Genomic DNA, 26014 nt, shown 5'->3' with positions numbered 1-26014 from the left:
TGATGGAATTTAATACAGAGAAGTGTGAGGTGTTGCATTTTGGGACGTCTAACATGGGCAGGACCGGCACAGTGAATGGTTAGCCTCTGTTGTAGAGCAGAGGGATCTAGACGCACAGGGGCATGGTTCCTTGAAGGTCGAGCTGCATTACAGTCTGGTTTGGGAACAGCTCTGCCCAGGACAGGATGGCCCTGCAGAGAGTAGTGCGTTCGGCAGAACGCACCATGGGAACTACACTCGTCCCCCTGCATGACCTATACATCAGGAGGTGCAGATCCAGAGCAAGCAAGATCATGAGGGACCCCTGCCACCCCAGTAACGGACTGTTCCAGATGCTACGATCAGGCAAACGCCTCCGCTGTCACGCTGTGAAAACGGAGAGGATGAGACGGAGCTTCTTCCCACAGGCCATCAGGACTGTCAACTTTTATAACCCCAGAGACTAAATTTTTGTCAACACTAATAGTAACTTATTAACTTTATTTATATGCTGTAACTGTAATTCTTTTTGTGCACAACCCGCAGGCATTGCCACTTTCATTTCACTGCACATCGTGTATGTGTATGTGACAAATAAATTTGACTCGACTTGACTTGAGGTAGGTAACGTGGTCAAAAAGACTTTTAGCACATTGGCCATCATCAGTCAGGGTATTGAGTATAGAGGTTAGGCGGTCATGTAGCAGTTGTATAAGACGATGGTGAGACCGCATTTAGAGTATTGTGTTCATTTCTGGGCACCATGTTATAGGAAAGATATTGTCAAGCTTGATGGGTTCAGAGGCGATTTACAAAGATGTTGCCAGGACCAGAGGGTCTGAGCTATAGGGAGAGGTTGAGTAGGCTGGGTCTCTATTCCTTGGAGAGCAGAAGGATGGGGGGTGATCTTATAGAGGAGTATAAAATCATAAGGAATAAATTAGGTAGATGCACAGATTCTCTTGCCCAGAGTAGGGGAATCGAGGACCAGAGGACATAGGTTCAAGGTGAAGGGGAAAAGATTTAATAGGGAATCTTTTGCACACAGAGGGTGGTGGGTGTATGGAACAAGCTGCCAGAGGAGGTAGTTGAGGCTGGGACTATCCCAACGTTAAAGAAACAGTTAGACAGATTCATGGATAGGACAGGTTTGGAGGGATATGGACCAAACGCAGGCAGATGGAGCTAGTGTAGCTGGGACATGTTGGCCGGTGTGGGCAAGTTGGGCCGAAGGGCCTGTTTCCACACTGTATCACTCTATGACTCTATAAAGTTAAGCATGATGACTTGAAAACCATTGGGACTAGGAAGGCCAAATGCATTAAAAAAAAATGAATAGAGATCTTCAACATCAGTTCTTGGTGGAGTTTGTTGACACCATTCCTCTCTCTCTCTCTCTCTCCCCCCTCTCCCAAACCACCATGACCAGAGGGACCCAGCATAGGGGAGCCGCCGATAACAAAGGGGGACCCAGCGTGGAGGAGGGGCCACCAAGAGAACAAAGAGGAACACGGAACGGGGGTACCAAGAACGAGGTGGGACCTTTGAAGATTTTGTCAGCGCCCTATACGTGGCAACTCTTTGCATACTTTGTGTATGGTAGACAAATCAAAGAATTTCACCGTGACATGTTGCGTGTGATATAAAGTGTAATTCATTCTTTAGCAAATCCCCCAGCATTGAGAAAGGCCAGCTTCCAATAAGGCTCTGGAACCCCCAGACTCCGCCACAGGGGGAGGACGTGGAAACCAGGTGAAAGATATTTAATGTGGTCACAACGAAGGTGGTCAGGATTCTCAGTAGCATCGCGGATGCTTAGAAACATAGACATGGAAACATAGAAAATAGGCGCAGGAGGAGGCCATTTGGCCTTTTGAGCCAGCACCGCCATTCATTGTGATCATGGCTGATCGTCCACAATCAGTAACCCTTTCCTGCCTTCTCCCAATATCCCTTGATTCCACTCGCCCCGAGAGCTCTATCTAACTCTCTTTTAAATTCATCCAGTGAATTGGCCTCCACAGCCTTCTGTGGCAGAGAATTCCACAAATTCACAACTTTCCGGGTCAAAAAGTTTCTTCTCACCTCAGTTTTAAATGGCCTCCCCTTTATTCTTAGACTGTGGCCCCTGGTTCTGGACTCCCCCAACACTGGGAACATTTTTCCTGCATCTAGCCTGTCCAGTCCTTTTATAATTTTATACTTCTCTATAACATCCCCTCTCATCCTTCTAAACTCCAGTGAACACAAGCCCAGTCTTTCCAATCTTTCCTCACATGACAGTCCTGCCAACCCGGGGATTAACCTCGTGAACCTACGCTGCACTGCCTCAATAGCAAGGACGTCCTTCCTCAAATTAGGAGACCAAAACTGCACACAATACTCCAGGTGCGGTCTCACCAGGGCCCTATACAACTGTAGAAGGACCTCTTTACTCCTATACTCAAATCCTCTCGTTATGAAGGCCAACATGCCATTAGCTTCTTCCTTCTACAACTGTCAACATAAGAAATACAAGCAGCAGTATTTGGCTCTGCGAACTTGCTCCAAGATCAGCCAAGATCATGGCTGATCTCTATAATTCCAAAGTATTTGTGACTTTATGTGATTTTCTTAATTTAGTTATATAATGATCCCCCATGTATAGGAAAGAATTGCAGATATTGGTTTAAACCAAAGATAGACAAAATGCTGGAGTAACTAAAGCGGGATAGGCAGCATCTCTGGAGAGAAGGAATGAGTGGGTGTTTCGGGTCGAGACCCTTCTTCAGACTGAGAGTCGGCGTAAAAGGAAACGAGAGATATAAACGGGGATGTAGAGAGATATAGAACAAATGAATGAAAGATATGCAAAAAAGTAACGATGATAAAGGAAACAGGCCATTGTTAGCTGTTTGCTAGGCGAGAACGAGAAGCCGGTACGACTTGGGTGGGGGAGGGATGGAGAGAGAGGGAGTTAGGGATTACTTGAAGTTGGAGAAATCAAAACTCACACCACTGAGTTGTGAGTTGCCCAGGTGAAATATGAGATGCTGTTCTCATGGAGGTACGAGGATGTTAACACTTTTCAAAGAAGGTTTGAGAACAATAATTTTGTCTGCCTAGCTCCCTCTAGACATGACAGCTTAGAATAAAGCGTGCTTTGGGAGTTCAGTGGCAATGATCGATTCGACCACTGACTCTAATCGTAAGAGCTGGGGCTGGTGGCCTGGGAGATGATGACACCCATTTGCTTAACTCCCAATGAATATGAAGAGTTTTGCAGAGAAGGTTGTGCTGTGGGAACCCACCCGTGGAAGACGGAACCCGGGACGACCAAACAAGACCATGCTGAAGACGTTGATGGAAGACGCATTTGTAGAGACAAAAGAGGAGCTTGCCAACTGTATGGAGGACAGAGATGTGTGGGGCGTCCATCACCATGCCCGTCGGAAACCAGCACCACTGCCTCGCTAATGTTTTCAACGATTTTAATTAATTAATTTGCAGAGATAGTGTTGGCGATACTGCTGCAATGTTCAAAGGTACCCGTTGTAGATAGTTCACCCCTCTAAAACACATTGGAAGGCAAGGATCACTGGTGCCCGATAGACTGAAAGTGTTGAGTCTCGATCTTCAAGCACTTTTCTTCAGACAGCTGAAGGCACTGAAAGTGGTGCTGAATTTTATTGTCAGTGAATGCCTTCATTGAGAGGTGGCTCCTGGGAACTAGATATTCTACTTGGGTAGCTCACAATCCAACAGTATGAATGCTGTAATTTTAGCTAAATATAAAACCCTCCCCCACTCTCTTCTCCCCCACATCCCTTCCCCCAACTTCCCATCCTGTGACCCACCTGGATTCACACCCATTCCCCCCCTCCCCCTTCCATCTACACTCCACCCTCTAGCTTCACAATTCGCAACTCTTCAATCCTTTTGCATCACACATTCTGTCTTGTCATCTCTGGCCTTTGTCTATCCATCTGCCTATCAACTCCCCCCACCCACATCTTCACCTGTATCCACCTACTACCTGCCAGGCTTTGTCCGCCCATCTTCTCTTCCAGCTTTGCCCCTCTACAATCAGTCTGAAGAAAAATCTTGACCCAAAATGTTACCCGTCCACATTCTCCAGGGATGCTGCCTGATCTGCAGATTTACTTCAGCACTTCTTTTGCTTGGCAGTTCTCAGGTAACGATTAACCGCAAACATTCCCAACGAATAAAAATGAGTGCTACACAGTGAATAACTGGCCTCAGGAAAAGAGGAACAGGTCAAGGATGAAGCAGCTGAAGTTGGTCGGGACTGGGATGCTGATCTGAAAACCTGTGCAATGATATCCGGAGGCAGTTTGATATCCGGGATGTGCACACATTCTAGGTGTCCGAGCATGAGGTGAGGTGGGCTCTGACGCGTGTGAACACGAGGAAAGCTGGAGGCCCAGATGGTATATCTGGGCGAGTACTAAAGTCTTGTGCTACTCAGCTTGCTCCAGTGCTCACCACAATATTCAACCTCTCCAAGTCCGTGGTCCCTGCATGCTTCAAAAGATCCATCATTGTACCGGTGCCAAAGAATGCCTCTCCAGCGTGTTTAAATGACTACCGACCGGTGGCCCTCACCTCGGTTGTCATGAAATGCTTTGAGAGGCTAGTCAAGAAACACATCTGGGCCCTCCTTCCTCGCAACATGGACCCACTACAGTTCGCATACCGTCCGAACAGGTCCACGGATGATGTGGTCTCCCAGGTTCTACACACCGCTCTCTCTCATCTGGACAGCCAGGGGGGCTATGTGAGGATGCTGTTCATTGACTTTAGTTCAGCATTCAACACAATAGTCCCCAGCAGACTGGTTGAGAAGCTGCTGGAACTGGGGCTTAACACCCCTGGGTGCCTGGGTCCTGGACTTTCTCACTGCCAGGCCCCAAGTGGTCAGGATGGGGGAACACACATCTAGCTCCCTCACCCTGAACATAGGATCCCCCCAGGGTTGCGTCCTTAGCCCCCTACTGTACTCCCTGTACACACATGACTGTGGGGCCAGGTTCAGCTCAAACTCCACCATCAAGTTTGCTGATGACACTGTGGTGGTGGGCCGAATCTCCAACAACGATGAGAAGGCCTACCGGGAGGAGGTGGCTGATCTGGCACTCTGGTGTCAGGACAATAGCCTCCTCTTGAATGTCACTAAAACAAAGGAGCTGATTGTGGACTTCAGAAGGGCTAAACATCCAAGGACGTACACGCCACTGGAGATAAATGGGCCTATTGTGGATAGGGTGAGCAGTTTTAAATACTTGGGAGTCCGCATCGCAGAGGATCTGACGTGGGCAACGCACATTGCCGCACTGGTGGGTAAGGCTAAGCAGTGCCTTTACCACCTTAGACAACTGAGGAAATTCAGAGTGTCTCTGAGGATCCTTCATTGCTTCTACTCTGGGGCTGTAGAGAGCATCCTGTCCGGCAACATTACAGTCTGGTTTGGGAACAGCTCTGCCCAGGACAGGATGGCCCTGCAGAGAGTAGTGCGTTCGGCAGAACGCACCATGGGAACTACACTCGTCCCCCTGCAGGACCTATACATCAGGAGGTGCAGATCCAGAGCAAGCAAGATCATGAGGGACCCCTGCCACCCCAGTAACGGACTGTTCCAGATGCTACGATCAGGCAAACGCCTCCACTGTCACGCTGTGAAAACGGAGAGGATGAGACGGAGCTTCTTCCCACAGGCCATCAGGACTGTCAACTTTTATAACCCCAGAGACTAAATTTTTGTCGACACTAATAGTAACTTATTAACTTTATTTATATGCTGTAACTGTAATTCTTTTTGTGCACAACCCGCAGGCATTGCCACTTTCATTTCACTGCACATCGTGTATGTGTATGTGACAAATAAATTTGACTTGACTTGAGTTTGATGAAACCCAAATAACCTAGTCTGCTTTCCTTCGGTCTAGGTAATGCCTTCAACTCTGCATTGTACGCCCAGAGTAGATGCTTTATTGTTGCCCCTCTCAGTTCTTCTTCCTTTTGTTGCTCAATATGGAGGAGTACTGCTAAAAAGGCAGTTTCCTTGACATGTGTAGGAAGGAACTGCAGACGCTGGCTTACACAAAAGATAGACACACAATGCTGAAGTAACTCAGCAGGTCAGGCAGCACCTCTGGAGAAAAGGAATATGGCAATGTTTCAAGACCCTTCTTCAGACTGAGGAACCTCTCCTTCTCGTCTCCCTCTCCCCTGATTCTCAGTCTGAAGAAGTCTCGAGCTGAAATGCCACCTATTCCTTTTCTCCAGAGATGCTGCCTGACCCGCTGAGTTACTCCAGCTTTTGGTATCTAGTTTCCTTGACATGTCTGACCAGATTACAAGTTCCACAACACATTCCACCACTCCATATAATTATCCAGCTTCCCACCCAAGCCAAATTAGAGTTGCTGCTTTATATCTACATCTGGTTTAAAGATTAAAATGCACAAGTTGGACAAGTGGGATTCTTAAGACAAGTAAATGTAAATGGGACTAACCTTGCAATGAGTATTCCAACAACACAGCCACCAATTACTGACCAAAACCCAATCCAACCAGCATCAACCTAAAAATAGAAGCAAAGTAATTTTTTTTTAAATCGCTCTTACAAAGCTCCAATCATACATCTTGGCTTTATGTCAAAGTACCTTCACAGACATGCAGTAATTTTAAGAGCCATCGCTGAAGGTACATGAAAAGTAACAGATTTATTTTTATTTTTTAAAAGCACAGCAAACTCCAATCAACATAGGTCTAGGGGCTAGTGGAATCAGGGGATACGGGGAGAAGGCAGGCACGGGTTACTTTTTTAGATTTAGATTTAGAGATACAGGGCAGAAACAGGCCCTTCGGCCCACCGGGTCCGCGCCGCCCAGCGATCCCCGCACACTAACACTATCCTACACCCACTAGGGACAATTTTTACATTTGCCCAGCCAATTAACCTACATACCTGTACGTCTTTGGAGTGTGTGTGGAAACCGAAGATCTCGGAGAAAACCCACGCAGGTCACGGGGAGAACGTACAAACTCCGTACAGACAGCACCCGTAGTCAGGATCGAACCTGAGTCTCCGGCGCTGCATTCGCTGTAAGGCAGCAACTCTACTGCTGCGCCACCGTGCCGCACTTACTGATTGTGGATGATCAGCCATGATCACAATGAATGGCTGTGCTAGCTCAAAGGACCAAATGGCCTCCTCCTGCACCTATTTTCTATGTTTTAACATAACGATGGAACAATCTTTTAAGGTGACCATGGCTGAGGGAAGTAAATTATTCAGGAGTGCAGGGATAAACATCCTGCGCTTCTTCAAAACAGCGTCAGATGCTCTTTTACGAACATCTAAGGGAGTAGGCAGGAAGGAGCTCAGTTTTGATTTTAGTTTAGTTTAGAGACACAGTGTGGAAACAGACTCTTCGGCCCACCTTGCGAAGCATCAATCACCCGTACACCAATTCAGACTTCAGGGATACAGCATGGGAACAGGCCCTTCAAGTCTGCACCGAACAACGATCATCCCGTACACTAACACTGTTCTACACACTAGGAACAATTTACACAAAAAGCTGGAGTAACTCAGCGGGTCAGAGCATCTCTGGAGAAAAGGAATAGGTAATGTTTCGGGTGGAGACCCTTCTTCAGTCTGAAGAAGGATCTCGACCCGAAACGTCACCTATTGCGCGCGGCACGGAGGCGCAACGGTAGAGTTGCTGCCTTACAGCGAATGCAGCGCCGGAGACTCAGGTTCGATCCTGACTACGGGCGCCGTCTGTACGGAGTTTGTACGTTCTCCCCGTGACCTGCGTGGGTTTTCTCCGAGATCAAGGGTACCAAGCCGAAACGTCACCTATTCTCGTCCTCCAGGGATGCTGACTGACCCGCTGAGTTACTCCAGCACTTTGTGTCCTGTTGTCTAAACCAGCATCTGCAGATCCTTTATCAGGAATGGGTTAACTGTTAAGGTCAGATAATTTAAAGAGGAATTAAGCTATCTTGCATTTTTTTAATACTGTAATAAATTATAGCCGGTAATTCGAGGATTAGGCTTATTTACATTATTGTCACATGGGCAGTGAAAAGCATTGTTTAGCATGCTATCCAAACAGATCAGATATACCAGACACAGACACAATCAGTTCAAACTCAAGTACAATAGATGGAGCAAAGAGGAAGATAGAGTATAGAATATACTTCTCAGCATTGTAGTGCATTAATTCCTTTGACAATGTATTCGATGGGTAGAGGAGAATTTACAAAGACAATTTCACACTCCAAAGACGTACAGGTATGTAGGTTAATTGGCTGGGCAAATGTAAAAATTGTCTCTAGGGTGTAGGATAGTGTTAATGTGCGGGGATCGCTGGGCAGCGCGGACCCGGTGGGCCGAAGGGCCTGTTTCCGCGCTGTATCTCTAAATCTAAAATGCAGTCTGACCTGCTGAGTTACTCCAGCTTTTTGTGTCTATCTTCGTTTTAAACCAGCATCTGCAGTTCCTTCCTACACAATTTACATTTTTTTTTGTACCAAAGTCAATTAACATCCAATCCTATATGTGTAGGAAAGAAAACTGCAGATGCTAGTAGGAATCGAAGGTAGATACAAAATGCTGGAGTAACTCAGCGGGACAGGCAGCATCTCTGGAGAGAAGGAATGGGTGAGGTTTCATGTCAAGACCCTTCTTCAGTCTGAAGGTTGATAAACTTTCACCACTGCTTCAGCAATACTCGAGGCATCAGTCTGGATTGTTTTATTGCCCAAGTGAATTCGTTTTCTTGTGTTGTGGGTGTGACTGGAAAGGACTGTGTTTATTGCCCATCCCCAATAGCTTTGGAGAAACTGGTAACCCCCTAGACCTCCTGAATCTTTGCAGATACTTCCACAGTGCTATTGAATAGAGTGGACCAGGATTCAGATAGGCATCTTGAAGGGTCTCGACCCAAAACGTCACCCATTCCTTCTCTCCAGAGATGCTGCCTGCCCCGCTGAGTTACTCCAGCATTGTGTGTTTATCTTCAGATACAATAAAGTGTTTATGTTTAAGTCAGGTTGGTGGAACAGGGAGATGGGGAGCTAATCCCATGCACCTGGTGACTGACCTTGTGCTTCTTGGAGATTCAGGCTTCAGGTCTGGTAGTAATGTTGGCACAGCACCTCATATTTCACTTGGGCAGCTTACAACCCAGCGGTATGAATATTGATTTCTCTAATTTCAAGTAACCCTTGCATTCCTTTCTAACTGCTCACATTTATCTGCTAGCTGCACAACACCCCGAGAGCATCGTTTATCTAAACCGTGGTCTCCATCCTAACACGGACATTCCCTCGGTCTGCTCAATCGCCCCCCTTTCTTCAACTTAAACTTGCTTTCTCACTTTTCACCTCGAATGATAGGACAATGAAACTGAAATGTCAAGTTTATCTCTGCACAGATTTCACATTTTCAGTGACTTTTGCATGTTTAGACTTCGGAATGCTCAGCAGAAAACTTAAACTCCAATAAAACCAAGATATACTGCACCAATTTTCTTTAAAGAAGCGTTAAACACTGTAAATGGCTCAATTGCGATCAGTCTGAAGAAGGGTCTCGACCCGAAACTTCACCCATTCCTTCTCTCCTGAGATGCTGCCTGACCTGCTGAGTTACTCCAGCATTTTGTGAAATAAATACCTTCGATTTGTACCAGCATCTGCAGTTATCTTCTTACACTACATGTATTCATGAGCGATAGGAGCAGAATTAGGCTATTCGGCCCATCAAGTCTACGCCGCCATTCAATCATGGCTGATCTATCTCTCCCTCCCAACCCCATCGGTCATGGGTAGACCGAGACTGACTCTCCTTCTTTCTCCCCCCCCCCAACCCAATCTTTGCACATCCTCAATCCTTTCCACTCATCACTTTAATTTCATGTTTCATGTATTTATATGACCGTTGGCAGGTCAATTTCCCTCCTGGGTTAAATAAAGTTCTATCATATCGTATTGTAACGTAACCCCATTCTCCTGCCTTCTCCCCATGTGCTCTGACACCCATACTAATCAAGAATTGTCTTTCTGCTGACCGGATAGTACACAACAAAAAGCTTTTCACTGTACGTCTGTGCAAGTGACAATAAACTAAACTGAAGAATTCCCAAATGCAACAAATGCAGACAATCCTGAATTGAAAGTCTGAGACAATTACATCCAGCTAATTCTTCAGAGATTTCTGAGGGGAAAGCAGTAGGATTTGTTAACCCACTTGCCACGGGAATTGGTTGCAATTACAGTAAAGCTTCCTTCTAATGGACCATGGGGCGAGGAAGCGTGATGTCTGGTATTGCCAATTATAACCTATAAACAGACCAATACAAATATAAACAGACCACACCTGGAGTATTGCGTACAGTTTTGGTCTCCTAATCTGAGGAGAGACATTCTTGCCATAGAGGGAGTACAGAGAAGGTTCGCCAGATTGATCCCTGGGATGGCAGGACTTTCATATGAAGAAAGACTGGATAGACTCGGCTTGTACTCGCTGGAATTTAGAAGATTGAGGGGGGGATCTTATAGAAACTTACAAAATTCTTAAGGGGTTGGACAGGCTAGATGCAGGAAGATTGTTCCCGATGTTGGGGAAGTCCAGAACAAGGGGTCACAGCTTAAGGATAAGGGGGAAGTCTTTTAGGACCGAGATGAGAAAGTTTTTTTTCACACAGAGAGTGGTGAATCTGTGGAATTCTCAGCCACAGAAGGTAGTTGAGGCCAGTTCATTGGCTATATTTAAGAGGGAGTTAGATGTGGCCCTTGTGGCTAAAGGGATCAGGGGGTATGGAGAGAAAGCAGGTACGGGATACTGAGTTGGATGATCAGCCATGATCATATTGAATGGCGGTGCATGCTGAAAGGGCCGAATGGCCTACTCCTGCACCTATTTTCTATGTTTCTATGTTTCTATTATCATTGCTTGTAGATGAAACAAAGAATTGCAGATGATGGTCAATATACAAAAGGACACAAAGTGTTGGAGTAACTCAGCGGGTCAGGCAGCACCGCTGGAGAACATGGATAGGTGAGGTTGGGATCCTTCCTCAGACTGATTCAGTCTGCTGAGTTACTCCAGCACTTTGTGTCGTTTCACTTTAAAACAAGGCGCGGATGCCGTTGGTCTGCACTACCCCAAGGCCCCTCTGTACATCGAGAATCTTTGCTGAACTTTTGCTGGGAAAGAGAAAACCGAAAGAAAAGTGAGGAAGATCACAATGCCTTACCTGGCTCACCTTGAGGGGGGTTACAATTATGTCGAGTACTCCTGTCCAGCCCGCTAATATGCCTAGAGGCATTGCAAAGGCCGACGCAATCATTACAAATCTGAAATTGCTACAGGTGGAAAGAAAATAACAAAGAATGTGTAAATGATTCTTTGCAAGTCAGGTCTCTGGCAACAAACATTTGAATGCAAGTTATCTTGGAAATTTTATCATGCTTGTAACACACTTTAGAAATTTACCAAACAACATCAAAGTATTGCCCCAAATACTTAACAAAGGAATAATTTCTTACTATAAAAGTATGCAAACGATTTTTTAAAAGCTACCAGATTAAAGGCTAATTGATTAAACACACTATAACTAAGCGGAGACAAAATTGTGACTCCAAGTGGAACAGCATGTTTTAAAGTGGAGGATGCTGCTCAATGAGTTCTTTGATGATCCTTCCCCTTGTATTTTAATGCTTATATGGTTTTAATCCATTTGAATATAAAAATTCCAACAACAGCACTGACAATAAACCAGGGTGTCAGAAGATGTCAAGGCAATCCAGGTGATGGGTTGTTAAGTTCCGAGTCTTTGAGGCTGAGGGGTAATCTTAGATGTGCACAAAATCATGAGAGGAATAGATCAGGTAGACACACAGTCTCTTGCCCAGAGGAGGGAAAACTGAGAACCAGAGAACCTAGGTTTAAGGTGAGGTGGGAAAGATTTAATAGGAACCCGAGGGGTAACTTTTTCCACAGAAAGGGTGGTCGGTGTACGGAATGAGGTGCCGGAGGAGGTAGTTGAGGTAGGTCCTTTTGCAATGTTTAAGAAACATTTGGACAGGTACGTGGTGGATAGGACAAGCTTAGAGAAATATGGGCCAAATGGAGGCAGGTGGGACTAGCGCGGATGGGACATGCTGGTCGTTGTGGGCAAGTTGGGCCGAAGGGCCTGTTTCCACGCTGCATGACTCTGGGTCCTGCCCTAAATTGCACCTTTCCAATCAGCTGGGAGCCATCTTTTCAGCTGAAAACAATAGCTCAATGGCCTGGGGGAAAAAACTGCAGACGCTGGTCTAAATTGAAGGGGGACATAAAAAATGCTGGAGTAACTCGGCGGGTCAGGCAGCATCTCGGGAGGGAAAGAATGGGTGACGTTTTGGGTCGAGACCCTTCTTCAGACTGAAGGAGGTCTGAAGAAGGGTCTCGACCCGCAATGTCACCCATTCTTCTCTCCTGAGAGGCTGCCTGACCCGCTGAGTTACTCCAGCATTTTGTGTCTCCTCAATGGCCTGCTCCAATTAGTAGCAAGGACTGACGGCGTGCTATAAGCAAACAATCAGAAGATCAGACCCAACCAACATTTACCATGTCATTGTTAAATGGCAGCTTTTCCATTTAGTTTGGAGATTTAAATAGTCCATTTTATATTCTTCTAGACTAATTAACAGTGCAGTCATAATAGCAGGTTCAGAATGTTCAACCTCACAACATCAAGGAATATCTCTGATTATGGCAGCACAGGTAGATAACGAGGATAAGAAGGTACAAAAGGACACAAAGTAACTCAGCGGGTCAGGCAGTATCTCTGAAGATGGATAGGCGACGTTTCGTCTGAAGAAGCATCTTGACCCGAAACATCACCTATCCATGTTCTCCAGAGATGCTGTCGGATCTGCTGAGTTACTCCAGCACTGTGCGCCCTTTTGTTTATTAATCAGCATCAGCAAAACATCAGAGGACATCCTTGGAATGACTTTTTCTCACTGCTGGTAATGGTTCATGAATAAAGTTATCCTTCCTTTCAGTGACAGTGCAGGTGTTTGTCAATCACAGATCGCCTGGCGCTGAGGCTCTGCTCAGTACCAATTTCTATTTCAAGATCAGGTGACGTTTTGTGCTCCAGAATTTTCAGCACCATACACTACACCGCTGCAGTGGAAAACAAAGTGCCTGAGGAACTCAGTGGGACGGGCAGCGTTTGTGGCGGTGAAGTGGACAGGCAGCGCTTCGGGTCAGGACCTTTCTTCAGATGGACCAGTGAACACAAGTTGCTTGATACGATGGAGAACGCAACTCACCCCAGAAGTCTGCAGATGCTAGTTCTGTAGTTCAATCTCTGGCTGGCAGCAGCTATACTGGGTGGAAGAGGAGGGTGGGATGGGAAGTAGGCGATCACGACAGCAGACAGCAAAGCAGTCACAGCAAATTCTGGGAAGGAAAAAGAAGTTATCGCAACATAAAATGCAACGCCACAGATTGACAAAATCCATTCTTATGGAATGGACAAGAACAAGACTAAAATTCACCACAAATAAAACGCCTGAGCATTTTTAATTTGGCACATTGTTTGGAATTACTTTATAGTCAAAATTATTCCCCCCGATTCCTCCTTTGTTCAAATGATCTATTCTACATTTTCCTTGAGCTTCATCTTTTTTGATCTCTTACACTTCCTCATCTCTGTGACTCCCTCTCATAGAAACATAGAAAATAGGTGCAGGAGTAGGCCATTCGGCCCTTCGAGCCTGCACCGCCATTCAATATGATCATGGCTATCATCCAGCTCAGTAACTTGTACCTGCCTTCTCTCCATACCCCCGATCCCTTTAGCCACAAGGGCCACATCTAACTCCCTCTTAAATATAGCTAATGAACTGGCCTCAACTACCTTCTGTGGCAGAGAATTCCACAGACTCACCACTCTCTGTGTGAAGAAATGTTTTCTCATCTCGGTCCTAAAAGACTTTCCCCTTATCCTTAAGCTGTGACCCCTGGTTCTGGACTCCCCCAACATCGGGAACAATCTTCCCGCATCTAGCCTCTCCAACCCCTTAAGAATTTTATATGTTTCTATAAGATCCCCTCAGTCTTCTAAATTCCAGCGAGTACAAGCCTAGTCTATCCAGTCTTTCTTCATATGAAAGTCCCGCCATCCCAGGGATCAATCTGGTGAACCTTCTCTGTACTCCCTCTAAGGCAAGAACGTCTTTCCTCAGATTAGGAGACCAAAACTGCACACAATACTCCAGGTGCGGTCTCACCAATGCCCTGTACAACTGCAGTAGAACCTCCCTGCTCCTAAACTCAAATCCTCTTGCTATGAATGCCAACATACCAGTCTCCCCCGAACTCAGTCTGAAAAAGGGTCTCGACCCGAAACATCACCCTTTCCTTCTATCCAGAGATGCTGCCTGTCCTGCTGAGATACATAGAAACATAGAAAATAGGTGCAGGTGTAGACTATTTGGCCCTTCGAGCCAGCACAGCCATTCAATTTGATCATGGCTGATCATCTAAAATCAGTACCCCGTTCCAGCTTTCTCCCCAAATCCCTTGATTCCTTTAGCCCTAAGAGCTCCAGCATTTTGGGGTCTATCTTCAAATTAAATGACCTCATATCTACAATAACAGAGACATTAAAAAATTGATGACGATTTATCCAATCAAGCTGATGGTCAAAATATTCTTGGATTTTTTTGTTGATAAATGTACCTTCTATCCCTTACAATAAAAATAAACCACTGCTGCCTAACCACTCTAATCCATCACTCCCAGTATAAGCTGAGGGAGATCTTTGCAGAAAATTGTATATTATGGTGAAGTGATGTTTTAAGATTACGTTTGTGAAAATGGCTGATGAAAGCAATTTTCAGATGGCGTTCACATTCTTTCTTGGGTTCTCCTTTTTTCCTAAAGTAATAAAAGAACTAACAGCACAAATTTACCGCCCATCCCACCACTACTCAATTTAGTCTTATCAGCACAAATTTCACACACGTTCATAAGTTCTAGGAGCAGAATTAGGCCTTTCGGCCATTCAATCATTCTATCTATTCAATTCTATTCAACCATTCAATTCTATCTTTCCTTCTCAATCCCATTCTCCTGCCTACTCCCCATAGCCCCTGATACTGTTACTAATCATGAATCTGTCAATCTCCTCCTTCAAAATATCCATCGACTTGACCTCCACAGCCGCCTGTGGCAATGAATCCCACAGATTCAGACTCTGCCACTAGTGGAAACATCCTCTCCACATCCACTCTATCCAGGCCTTTCACTAGTCGCTACGCTTCAATGAGGTCCCCCTCTCATCCTTCTAAACTTCAACGAGTACAGGCCCAGTGCCATCAAAAGCTCAAGCAGAATGTAAGTGAAAATGCTGAGGGAATAGCCCCCCAAAGTGCCTCAATGAACTCGTTTCAACAGCAATCTTTTCAGAAACTATGCACAATTGATCTTGGCAACTTGGTCAGTTCGTTGTCTTTAACCCCTCCTTTTTAAGCAAGATAGATACTCAAAAGGAGAATGGCACTGTTTCAAGAATTCTGTTAGCTGATTAGAAGGACTCAATTTAAATTAACGACATTTCAGTCGAGATTCTCTTGCTCCAGAGAAGTGGACATTTAAGGACTGCACGTTAATCAATTGCTTAATTTCCCCCATTAGGATTTCAGCTGGAGTGCAGATTTTGGCATGATGAAAAAGTATAGCAAGAGAACGGCTGGACCATGTTCAAAAATGTGGCAGCTTTAATAGAATTGCAACTTTGGAATGGACAATACAAAGACGTTTTTAACATTGAAGAGAGTACGGTGAAATCAGTGAACAACACAATCAGTTTGAAAGGGGAAAAAAGGGTCTGGTTGTTAAACTGAACACATAATCCTTTCAGTAAGCTAACGCATTCCTATACTGTTTAAATTAAACCAAATGACCACTTGGTAACTGCTTTGAAATTGATTGTGGTAAGGAATCAGATTGACAAGTTTAGTTTAGTATAGAGACACAGTGCCGAAACAGGCCTTTCGGCCCACTGAGTTTGCGCCGACCAGCGATCCCCCCCGCACATTATCCTACACACTACTAACTACCTGTAAGCATGATCTTGTGATAAAAGGTCATGTGATAGGAGCAGAATTCAGCCCATCAAGTCTGCTTCGCCATTCAATCATGGCTGATCTATCTCCCCTCCCTCAACCCCATTCTCCTGCCTGCTCCCCATAAACCCTGACACCCATTACAACCAAGAACATATCGATCTCTGCCTTAAAAGTATCCATTGACTTGGCCACAACTATCTGCGGCAAAAATTTCCATAGATTCATCACCCTCCGACTAAAGAAATTCCTAATTTCCTTCCAAAATCCTATCCTATAATTCTGAGGCTAAGACCTCTTGTCTTAGACTCTCCCACTAGAGGAAACATCCTGTCCACATCCACTCTGTTCAAGCCTTTCACTATTCGGTAAGTTTCAATGAGATCCCCCCACCGCCCCCCCTCATCCTTCTAAACTCAAGCGAGTACAGGCCCAGTGCCGTCAAACACTCATCATACGTCAACCCACTCGTATCAGCAGATTATTCACAAAATGCTGGAGTAACTCAGCAGGTCGGGCAGCATCTCAGGAGAGAAGGAATGGGCGACGTTTCGGGTCGAGACCCTTCTTCTCAGCTGCTGTTGTAGCCATGGCAGTACTTCAACTTGCCCAGTTCAGTCTCAGGTCAGTAAAGACCCACAGGATACTCTGATGATGGGGGAACTATGTGATGGTTAATTCGGTGCTTTCAGAGGTAGAAGGTTATACTTTCTCTCTTGCTGGAGGTGGTCAATGTTGGCTCGTCTGTGGCATGAACGTTACTTGCCACATAACCACCCCAGCCAGAATGCTGCAGGCATGGTCTGCTTTACTTGAAGCGTTGTGAATACATTTTGACAGCTTAATTGCTGATTGTGTACATATGCACTTCTACCTCATTGAAGACAGCCGGACTATCTTTAATTGAACTTTACCTTGCACCAAACGTTATTCCATTCATCCTGTATCTGTACACTGTGGGCGGATAGATTGCAACCATGTATAGTCTTTTCGCTGACTGGATAGCATGCCAACAAAAAAAGCTTCTCACTGTAACTCAGTACACGTGACAATATACTAAACTCAACGCACAAGACATTGCCCTGAGGAACTTCAGCAGTGGTGTCCTTTGGCCGAGATGATTAAAATCATCATCATCTTTTGCACAAGCTGTGACTCGTGGAACATTTTCCCTTTGATGCCCATTGACCAGTTTTTAATCCTTAATGCCAAGTGGGTCAAATGACTAGCCTGGATGATAAATTTAGTCGCCTGCACTCACCTCTAGAATCCAGCTATGTCGTCCACTTCTGGAATGAGGTCTGGAGTTTAAAAGTCTGGAGTTTGGAGCCCAAAAAATGGGTACTGGTGATTGTGTTGCCTGATAGCACTTTCAACAAAATCTACCATCATTCTGTTGATGAGTGGGCGCAGGCTGATTGAGTGGCAAATAGCCAAAATGGATTTATCTTACTTTTTGTCAGCATAAGGGAATATCTGGGCAATTTTCCATTTTTAGGTTTTTTGTTTACAACACTACGTGAAGAAATACACCTCTATTACACTTTTAATTAATAAATCCAAAACTCTGAAACCTAGTTCTGGAATCTACGACCAGAAGAAGTCAAATCTGCCATGTAAGAATTTTCTGTTTCCTTGAGATTATCTATTGTACTCATACTTGTGGCAGATTCAAAGGATTTATTGTGCAAGTAGTTTTGCTCAAGTCATGATTATCATTGCTAAAAGTCCACTGGTTTATCACCTTTCGACCAATATTAAACATAGAGACATAGAAAATAGGTGCAGGAGGAGGCCATTTAGCCCTAGGGACCAGCACCTCCATTCATTGTGATCATAGCTGATCATCCAATCAGTAACCCGTGCCTGCCTTCTCCCCATATCCCTTGATTCCACTCTCCCTAGAGCTCTATCTAACTTTCTTTAAATTCATCCAGTGAATTAGCCTCCACTGCCTTCTGTGGCAGAGAATTCCACAAATTCACAACTCTCTGGGTGAAAAAGTTTCTTCTCACCTCAGTTTTAAATTGCTTCCCCTTTATTCTTAGACTGTGGCCCCTGGTTCTGGACTGCAACATTGGGAACATTGTTCCTGCATCTAGCTTGTCCAGTCCTTTTATAATTTTATACGTCTCTACAAGATCCCCTCTCATCCTTCTAAACTCAAGCCCAGTCTTTCCAATCTTTCCTCATATGACAGTCCCTCCACCCCAGGGATTAATCTTGTGAACCTATGCTGCACTGCCTCAATAGCAAGGATGTCCTTCCTCAAATTAGGGGATCAAACCTGCACACAATACTCTAGATGTGGTCTCGCCAGGGCCCTATACAACTGCAGAAGGACCTCTTTGCTCCTATACTCAAATCAATATTGTCTGGACTCTGTGATTTTAATACCTCCATCAGATTCCTTACATTCTACAGAGAGCGACATCAGTTTCTTTCATCTATTCATGTAACTGATGTTCAAGAGAAAGTCTCTCCGACACCCAATTCTGTCTTCACATCTGCAGAGTCGTACAGAACAGAAACAGGCCGTTCGGCCCAACTTGCCCATACCAACCGAGATGTACCAGCCAAGGTAGTTAGATATCCCTCTAAACCTTTCCTATCTATGTACCCATCCAATATCTTCAAATGTTATTATTGTACCTGCTTCAACTACTTCATCTGGCAGCTCATTCCATATGCCCATCACCCTCTGAGTGAAAATGTTAACTCTCAGGTTCCCTTCTCATTAAATCTTTCCCTTCTCACATCAAAACCTTCGCCCTCCTGTTCTCGATTCCCCTATACTGGATTAAAAAAAAAAGATTATGTACATCCACCCTATTTATTCCCCAGGCGATTTTGTAAACCTCCAAGATCACTCTTGGCCTCCTATTTAGCTGCTCTCCAACTGAAGCACGGTTCCTAAAGTGCAGTGCCTAAAAATTGAGATGATAACTCCAGGTGAAGATTACGGAAACGTTTAAGAAAGTAACGTTGTTATTCACCTGCGTACAACAATGCTTGAATGTGATCCTTTATGGAGTCATTGCTTTGACTGGGGTCGCCAATAAGCAGAGGTGTTGTTCCATTGGGTGCCGGAACCACCAGCGGGCCCACCAAGAACGCACAGGCCCCTCCAAAGTAGTTGAAGAGAGATGCAATGGCAGTGGCTGTAGCCCTCTGATCAGGTGCAAACCAGGTTGTTGAAAGAAACGGAGGAGCATTCACGACCACAGGACCCGCTAATCCATTGAACAGCTGTCCTGTATGGATCAACCTGGAAGCACAATACACAAATCACAATAGGAAATAGATGCAAACATCTGCAAAACTGATGAAATCATTTTCAAGAGGAAAATTAATCTCATTCTACTTTTAAAATCAAGTGCAAACATGAGTAAAAATAGCTTGCAGTGAATATTGAAATGATAAATTCTTCAGAAGCAATCATAATTACTACAAAAGCACGAAGAGTTCTAAAATAGACGAGCTATTAATCCAACGGTTCCTGTATTTTATGGAAGGTCTTAATGTTTGTAAGAGCAAAGGATAAGGCCAATAAAGAAATGGTGCATTGGAGTAATAAAACTTATTTGTTGGAACTGTCCCCGCATTGCTAACATGCCAAGTAGTTGTAATCGTCTTTATGGAAACATATTGTTTTACACAACGCCAAGAACATTTTAAAATGTTTCAGTCAATCTTGGTTGGCAAGAACAGCAACTTTATCAATCGCAACAAAATGGCTTTAAACTCAATAACAGGCTGACAAACCAGTGGACTGATCAGCAGTGATTAAAGAGCACCCTCCAAACACACCACATTACCTAGGAATGCATTTAACTCCAGGTTCCCCATATGTTTCCTTCTCAAGCTTTCTTTCAATAAAGAAAGGAGCTTTATAATCAAATGTAATATCAATCCTTTGTACATTCAATGATGCAGCTGGTAGTGCTGCTTCCTCAGAGCACCAGAAACCAGGGTTTGTACGTGATCGCTGTTTCTGCATGTGTGGAGTTTGCACGCTCTTGTGACTGCGTGGATTTCCTCTGGATGCTGAATCTGTGGAATTCTCTGCCTCAGAAGGCAGTGGAGGCCAATTCTCTGAATGCATTCAAGAGAGAGCTAGATAGAGCTCTTAAGGATAGCGGAGTCAGGGGGTATGGGGAGAAGGCAGGAACGGGGTACTGATTGAGAATGATCAGCCATGATCACATTGAATGGCGGTGCTGGCTCGAAGGGCCGAATGGCCTACTCCTGCACCTATTGTCCATTGGATGCTCAGATTTCCTCACATCCAAAAGACGTACGGGTTTGAAGGTTTAAAGAAAGGGGTTGGAAGAAGGGTCACGACCCGAAACATCATGTACTCATTTTCTCCAGAGATGCTGCCTGACCCGCTGAGGGACTCCAGCATTTTGTGTCTTCCTTTGGTGTAAACCAGCATCTGCAGTTCCTCCCAACACAAAAAATTAGTGTGAATGGGTGATCGATGGCTGGCGTGGACTTGGTAGGCCGAAGAGCTTCTTTCCATGCTGCGTTGCTAAATTACATTAAACTGGACTCTGGATTGGAGAAGTACAACTGTCCAGACTCTAGTCTCTGAGGTACAAGCAGGGCGAATGATTTGTTGTGATAAAATGATCTAGGAATATCTATACTTACCAAGGGATACCTAATTGCCACCTACACATCACTCAAGCTAAAAATGCTGGCAAATGAGTAAACTTTAAAAATTAAGGATCGCTTCCCGCTATAAATCATTTGCTACTGACAAAATAGTTATTAATTAAATACTTGCATGCAAATACCTCTGGGATTTAGTCTCAAGAGATTGCAGGTGCTGAAATTGTCGTGATTTACTTGGCCTGCCAAGTAATAGCTAAAATACTAAGATGTGATGGAGGCATGGTTCTTTCTAGCAGAGTGGCACATAAAGACTGCTTCGGATATAGGTTACGACTTCCAAATTAGAGACTGGAACAGCCAAGGAATTATGAGCCCCCAACAACGCACATCATTTTGCTAAAGACACCGAGCTTAGCGATAAGCAGCTGAATTTATTTACACACCTGACATAATGTCATAAATTTCTTGGCTTTATTTAGAGATATTCTGGTGTATGAACTTTTAAGACTGAACAAATTGGATGGCGCAATAGCTGGAGCACCAGAACAAACAATTTCTTCCACAGAACCAAGGCCGTTTTTTCATCCCAACCTCAGATTAGCTGGTAAACTAGCAACAATACCCGAAGCATAGTATTTATTCACATAACTGAACGACTCGGATCCAAATTTTAACACTGATTTCCGTGAATACAAAAAAGGACACAAAGTGCTAAACACAGCGGATCAGGCAGCATCCCTGGAGAACATAGGTGAAGTTTCGTGTCGAGACCCTTCTTGAATACGTCGTCTTAAATGGTTGTGAGGGCATTTTAAAAGCATTATAGAGTATCTAATTATCTTTTAAAATAAGATGAGGAATCGAGTTAATATTTTTTACACCCAAGTTAACAAGCAAACATGCAGAGGGATCCAAGTGTCCTAAACTATAATTTGCAAAAGGCTAGGAAACAGCTGCACTAAGTAAGTAGGAAAATCAAAGGAATGTTATCATTTGTTGTTAAGGGAATTAAAGGCACATGTAGGGAGGTTATGCTTCAATCAAATTGGTGGACCTATAAATGGAGTGCATTGTGTGTTATCGGTCTTTATTTAAGAAAGGATGTGAATGTTTAGTTTAGTTTAGAGATACAGCGAGGAAGCAGGCCCTTTGGCCCGAGTCCACCCCGACCAGCGATCCCCGCACACTAATACTATCCTACGCAACTAAACTAAACTAAGCACTTGTGAATGGCTGATTCAAGATGGCGCCCAAACCAGGCGACTCTCCACGTGCTGGTCCCAGAAGTGGATCTGCAATCATGCATTACAAACTAAACTAAACACTGAGCTTGAAGAAATGTTTCCCCATGTCAGACCCAAATGTCTTGCCTTCAATCTGGGTTCTAAACACCCTCAACCAGAGGAAACTCGCCCCAGGATCCTTAGTATGGAGAACACAGAAGAAATATTATAAATCAAAGTGAGATCTCTTATTCTTTCAAACTCAAGAGAATACAAGCCTAGTCGTCTCAATTTTGCTTAATACAGTAAACCTGCTATCTCCAGAATCAATCTAATGAGTCTTTCCTGCAATCTCTCCATGCCAAGCATATATTCTTTTAGCAAGACAACATATACCTACAGAATACCAGGTAAGACAGAGGTAAGGATTTTTTTTTCCCTTTCAGTCATTTTAAGGCAAAGTCAGTTTTCCTTTCAGTGCATTTTAAGGCAAATATAGATAGAAACATGACAAGCAAGTGAGCATGTTGATCTTCCTAACAAGAGCATTTGAGTATAGGAGCAAAGAGGTCCTTCTGCAGCTCTACTTGGCCCTAGTGAGACCACACCTGGAGTATTGTGTGCAGTTTTGGTCTCCAAATTTGAGGAAGGACATTCTCGCTATTGAGGGAGTGCAGCGTAGGTTCATGAGGTTATTTCCCAGGATGGTGGGACTGTCATATGTTGAAAGAATGGAGCAACTGGGCTTGTATACACTAGAATTTAGAAGGATGAGAGGGAATCTTATTGAAACATACAAGATTAAGGGATTGGACACGCTAGAGGCAGGAAACATGCTCCTGATGTTGGGGGAATCCAGAACCAGGGGCCACAGTTTAAGAATAAAGGGTAGGCCATTTAGAACAGAGATGAGGAATTTTTTTTTCACCCAGAGAGATGTCAACCTGTGGAATTCTCTGCCTCAGAAGGTAGTGGAGGCCAATTCTCTGAATGCTTTCAAGAGAGAGTTAGATAGAACTCTTAAAGATAGCGGAGTCAGGGGATATGGGGAGAAGGTAGGAGGTGGGTACTGAATATGGATGATCAGCCATGATCACAGTGAATGGCAGTGCTGGAGCAAAGGGCCAAATGGCCTACTCCTGCACCTATTGTCTATTGAGTCAAAGACTATCGTGGGTAGAAGGAAGTATAGTTTGAGGTTGAGGGTCGACACAAAATGCTGGAGTAACTCAGTGGGACAGGCAGCATCTCTGCAGAGAAGGAATGGGTAACGTTTTGGGTCGAGACCCTTCTTCAGACTCCTTCAGATAGTTTGAGGTTGTAATCTGATCAACTATGATCGTATTGATAGACAGTGCAGGTATGAGAAGCTGAATTGGCTGCTCGTGCAGACATACAGCACAGTAATTGCACAGCACATACATGGTCCACTGGATACATACTGACCATGAAGCTCTATCTATGCTAGCCCCATTTGCTCATGCTTGGCCACTATCCCTATAAACATTGCCTATCCATGTACCTATTCAAATGTCTTTTAAATGTTATTTTGTACCTGCCTCGACTACTTTATCTGGCACCTCGTATCATATGCCCACCACCTTCCCACAGCAGGGCGACCAAAACTCAACACAATATTCCAAGTGCAGTCTCTCCCAACATCTTGTACAATTGTCCCACCTTCTTTATTCAATTCCCTGACTGATGAAGGATTCCCAGTCAAGTCGGCTGCTTTCTCTTGACGCTGTCGAGCCAAGCGTTGTTGGAGCTGCACCTACCCCAGGCAAGCAGACATTTTCTATTCTATCACACCGCTGCCTGGCATGGCGGTGCTGGCTCGAAGGGCCAAATGGCCTCCTCCTGCACCTATTTTCCATGTTTCTATGTCTCACAGATATCATATCATATCATATCATATATATACAGCCGGAAACAGGCCTTTTCGGCCCTCCAAGTCCGTGCCGCCCAGCGATCCCCGCACATTAACACTATCCTACACCCACTAGGGACAATTTTTACATTTACCCAGCCAATTAACCTACATACCTGTACGTCTTTGGAGTGTGGGAGGAAACCGAAGATCTCGGAGAAAACCCACGCAGGTCACGGGGAGAACGTACAAACTCCTTACAGTGCAGCACCCGTAGTCAGGATCGAACCTGAGTCTCCGGCGCTGCATTCGCTGTAAAGCAGCAACTCTACCGAATCATAAGAGGTAGGAGTACAATTAGGCCATTCGGCTCAAGTCCACTCCACTATTCAATCATGGCTGATCTATCTCTCCCACCAAACCCAATTCTCCTGCCTCCTCCCCATAACCTCTGACACCCGTTCTAATCAAGAATCTATCTACCTCTGCCTTAAATGTATCCACTGACTTGGCCTCCACAGCCTTCGGTGGCCAAGGATTCCACAGATTCACCACCCTCTGACTAAAGAAAACTCCAGATACCTAGCCCGTCATCTGAAATCAAAGGTGCTTTCTGCAGCGATTACTTTGGAAATTGGTGGCAGGCCTAGTTCACCGCTGCGAGAAGATAAGACTGCACTAAGAACTTTAATAGCACCAGAAACGTGGCGAATCTTTATGTATTGTCCAGATGAAGTCTGCTGTAAGACTTCACCCGATTGTATTAAAAAACAAAGCATTTCATTGTACCCAGGTACATGGGACAATAAAGTGTCACTGAATCGTTGAAAATAAAAAAAATAATTTTGATAATAAAAGCCAAAAGTGATTTTGGATCCAGAGTCCTCTACCTATTGGTTATTTAAAGGCAAGGTATCAATATTAGCAAAACAAGGTTTGATTTGTTCCAGTGTGGAGCACTTTTTCTCTTTCAAAGCTTCCCAAAGCATTAAGGTACGTCAATGGACTCCCTTTATGCAGTGACACCACCACCAACTGGGGTCAGATCATTCATGTCCACAGCTACATAATGGTTGATATCACGAGAGAGGTGGTCAGGACACAATCTGATAGCAAGTCATACAGCATGGAAACAGGTCCTTCGGCCCAACTTGCCCGCACCGACCAATATGTCCCAACGACTCTAGTCCCACCTGCCTGCGTTTGGCCCATATCCCCCCAAACCCGTGCTATCCATGAAAGACTTGATATTCAAGTCTTTTCAAGTAGAACCATTTGGCACCTCCTTTCTCTCACGGCTCCTCTCAGCAAGTTCAACATGGCCATTTAAAAATTAGCCACGCTCAAATTCTGCCTACCATTTGATGCTATTAAGATTCTTCCTTATATGGCAGGATTCATTATTTAATTAACATGTTAAGGACATCACTAACAAGGTCATCATTTAATGCCTACACCTAATTGCCATCAAGGACACATTGGTAAAGACACTTTGGAGCTGGTACAAACATCTGAACAAGTTTCTGCAGTGTATTTAAACCAGAAGTTCCGGGATTCAGACTCAGCAACACTGAACAAACTTCATCCAATAGATTAACCTCAGAAATAATGCTCCTTGGATGTTGAACAGATCTTATTGTAACATACATTAGTCAGCATTTGAGATTCCCCCAAGTGGTTACTACAGAGGAAGTGCAAGGTAGTTAACTTCAATTAAATAAAAAAACTCTTAGGACATAATAACTGATAGACTCATTAGGACGAGCCATAAAATCAATCATGTCTGTGCTTAAGATTGCACAGTCCTTTAAAGGACCTAATTTAGTACTAAAACCTTTAATGAATGTCAAATCCAAGAACATAATTGTATAATAGTTTTGTTTTATACTACAAATCTGCTTTCTCAATATACTTATAAATATTCATTCAAATTAAATATCAACAGAAACTTTAATGCTTACTTAGGTTGATGGGGATAAAAGGAATATTATTACCTTTGTTTAAAGCAGAGGTCAAATTTAATGCGATACATTACCTAAAAGCTAATATCAAGACACTTGGATTTTAATGTACAGGTTTTATCATCCTGGTTCAAATGTTTAATTAGAGTCATAATCAAGTTTCAAAATTCATTCACTTTAAATATGAACTCTCAACTAAAAGTTTGCCCATGCTGCTGCAT

At 44.3% G+C, this 26014-nt stretch overlaps 1 protein-coding gene across 3 annotated transcripts in view; it reads right to left on the bottom strand.

Moving 5' to 3' along the window:
- The window catches only part of slc49a4 (solute carrier family 49 member 4), an 89342-nt gene that overhangs the window by 35504 nt on the left and 27824 nt on the right, over positions 1 to 26014 (bottom strand). For 2 of the 3 annotated variants that reach the window (XM_078403296.1, XM_078403294.1), the window contains exons 3-6: positions 19116 to 19387; positions 13318 to 13447; positions 11250 to 11358; positions 6495 to 6562 (exon numbers count right to left, since the gene is read on the bottom strand). In XM_078403296.1, coding sequence (XP_078259422.1) covers positions 6495 to 6562; positions 11250 to 11358; positions 13318 to 13447; positions 19116 to 19387 — 579 coding nt within the window. The remainder of the gene's footprint in view (positions 1 to 6494; positions 6563 to 11249; positions 11359 to 13317; positions 13448 to 19115; positions 19388 to 26014) is intronic. The other variant, XM_078403297.1, reaches the window with a different exon arrangement.

This window comes from Rhinoraja longicauda, chromosome 8 (genome assembly GCF_053455715.1).
Source record: "Rhinoraja longicauda isolate Sanriku21f chromosome 8, sRhiLon1.1, whole genome shotgun sequence".
Lineage (NCBI taxonomy): Eukaryota > Metazoa > Chordata > Chondrichthyes > Rajiformes > Arhynchobatidae > Rhinoraja > Rhinoraja longicauda.
The sequence above is the reverse complement of the archived record's forward strand: the minus strand, read 5'-3'. Positions and strand labels throughout refer to the sequence as shown.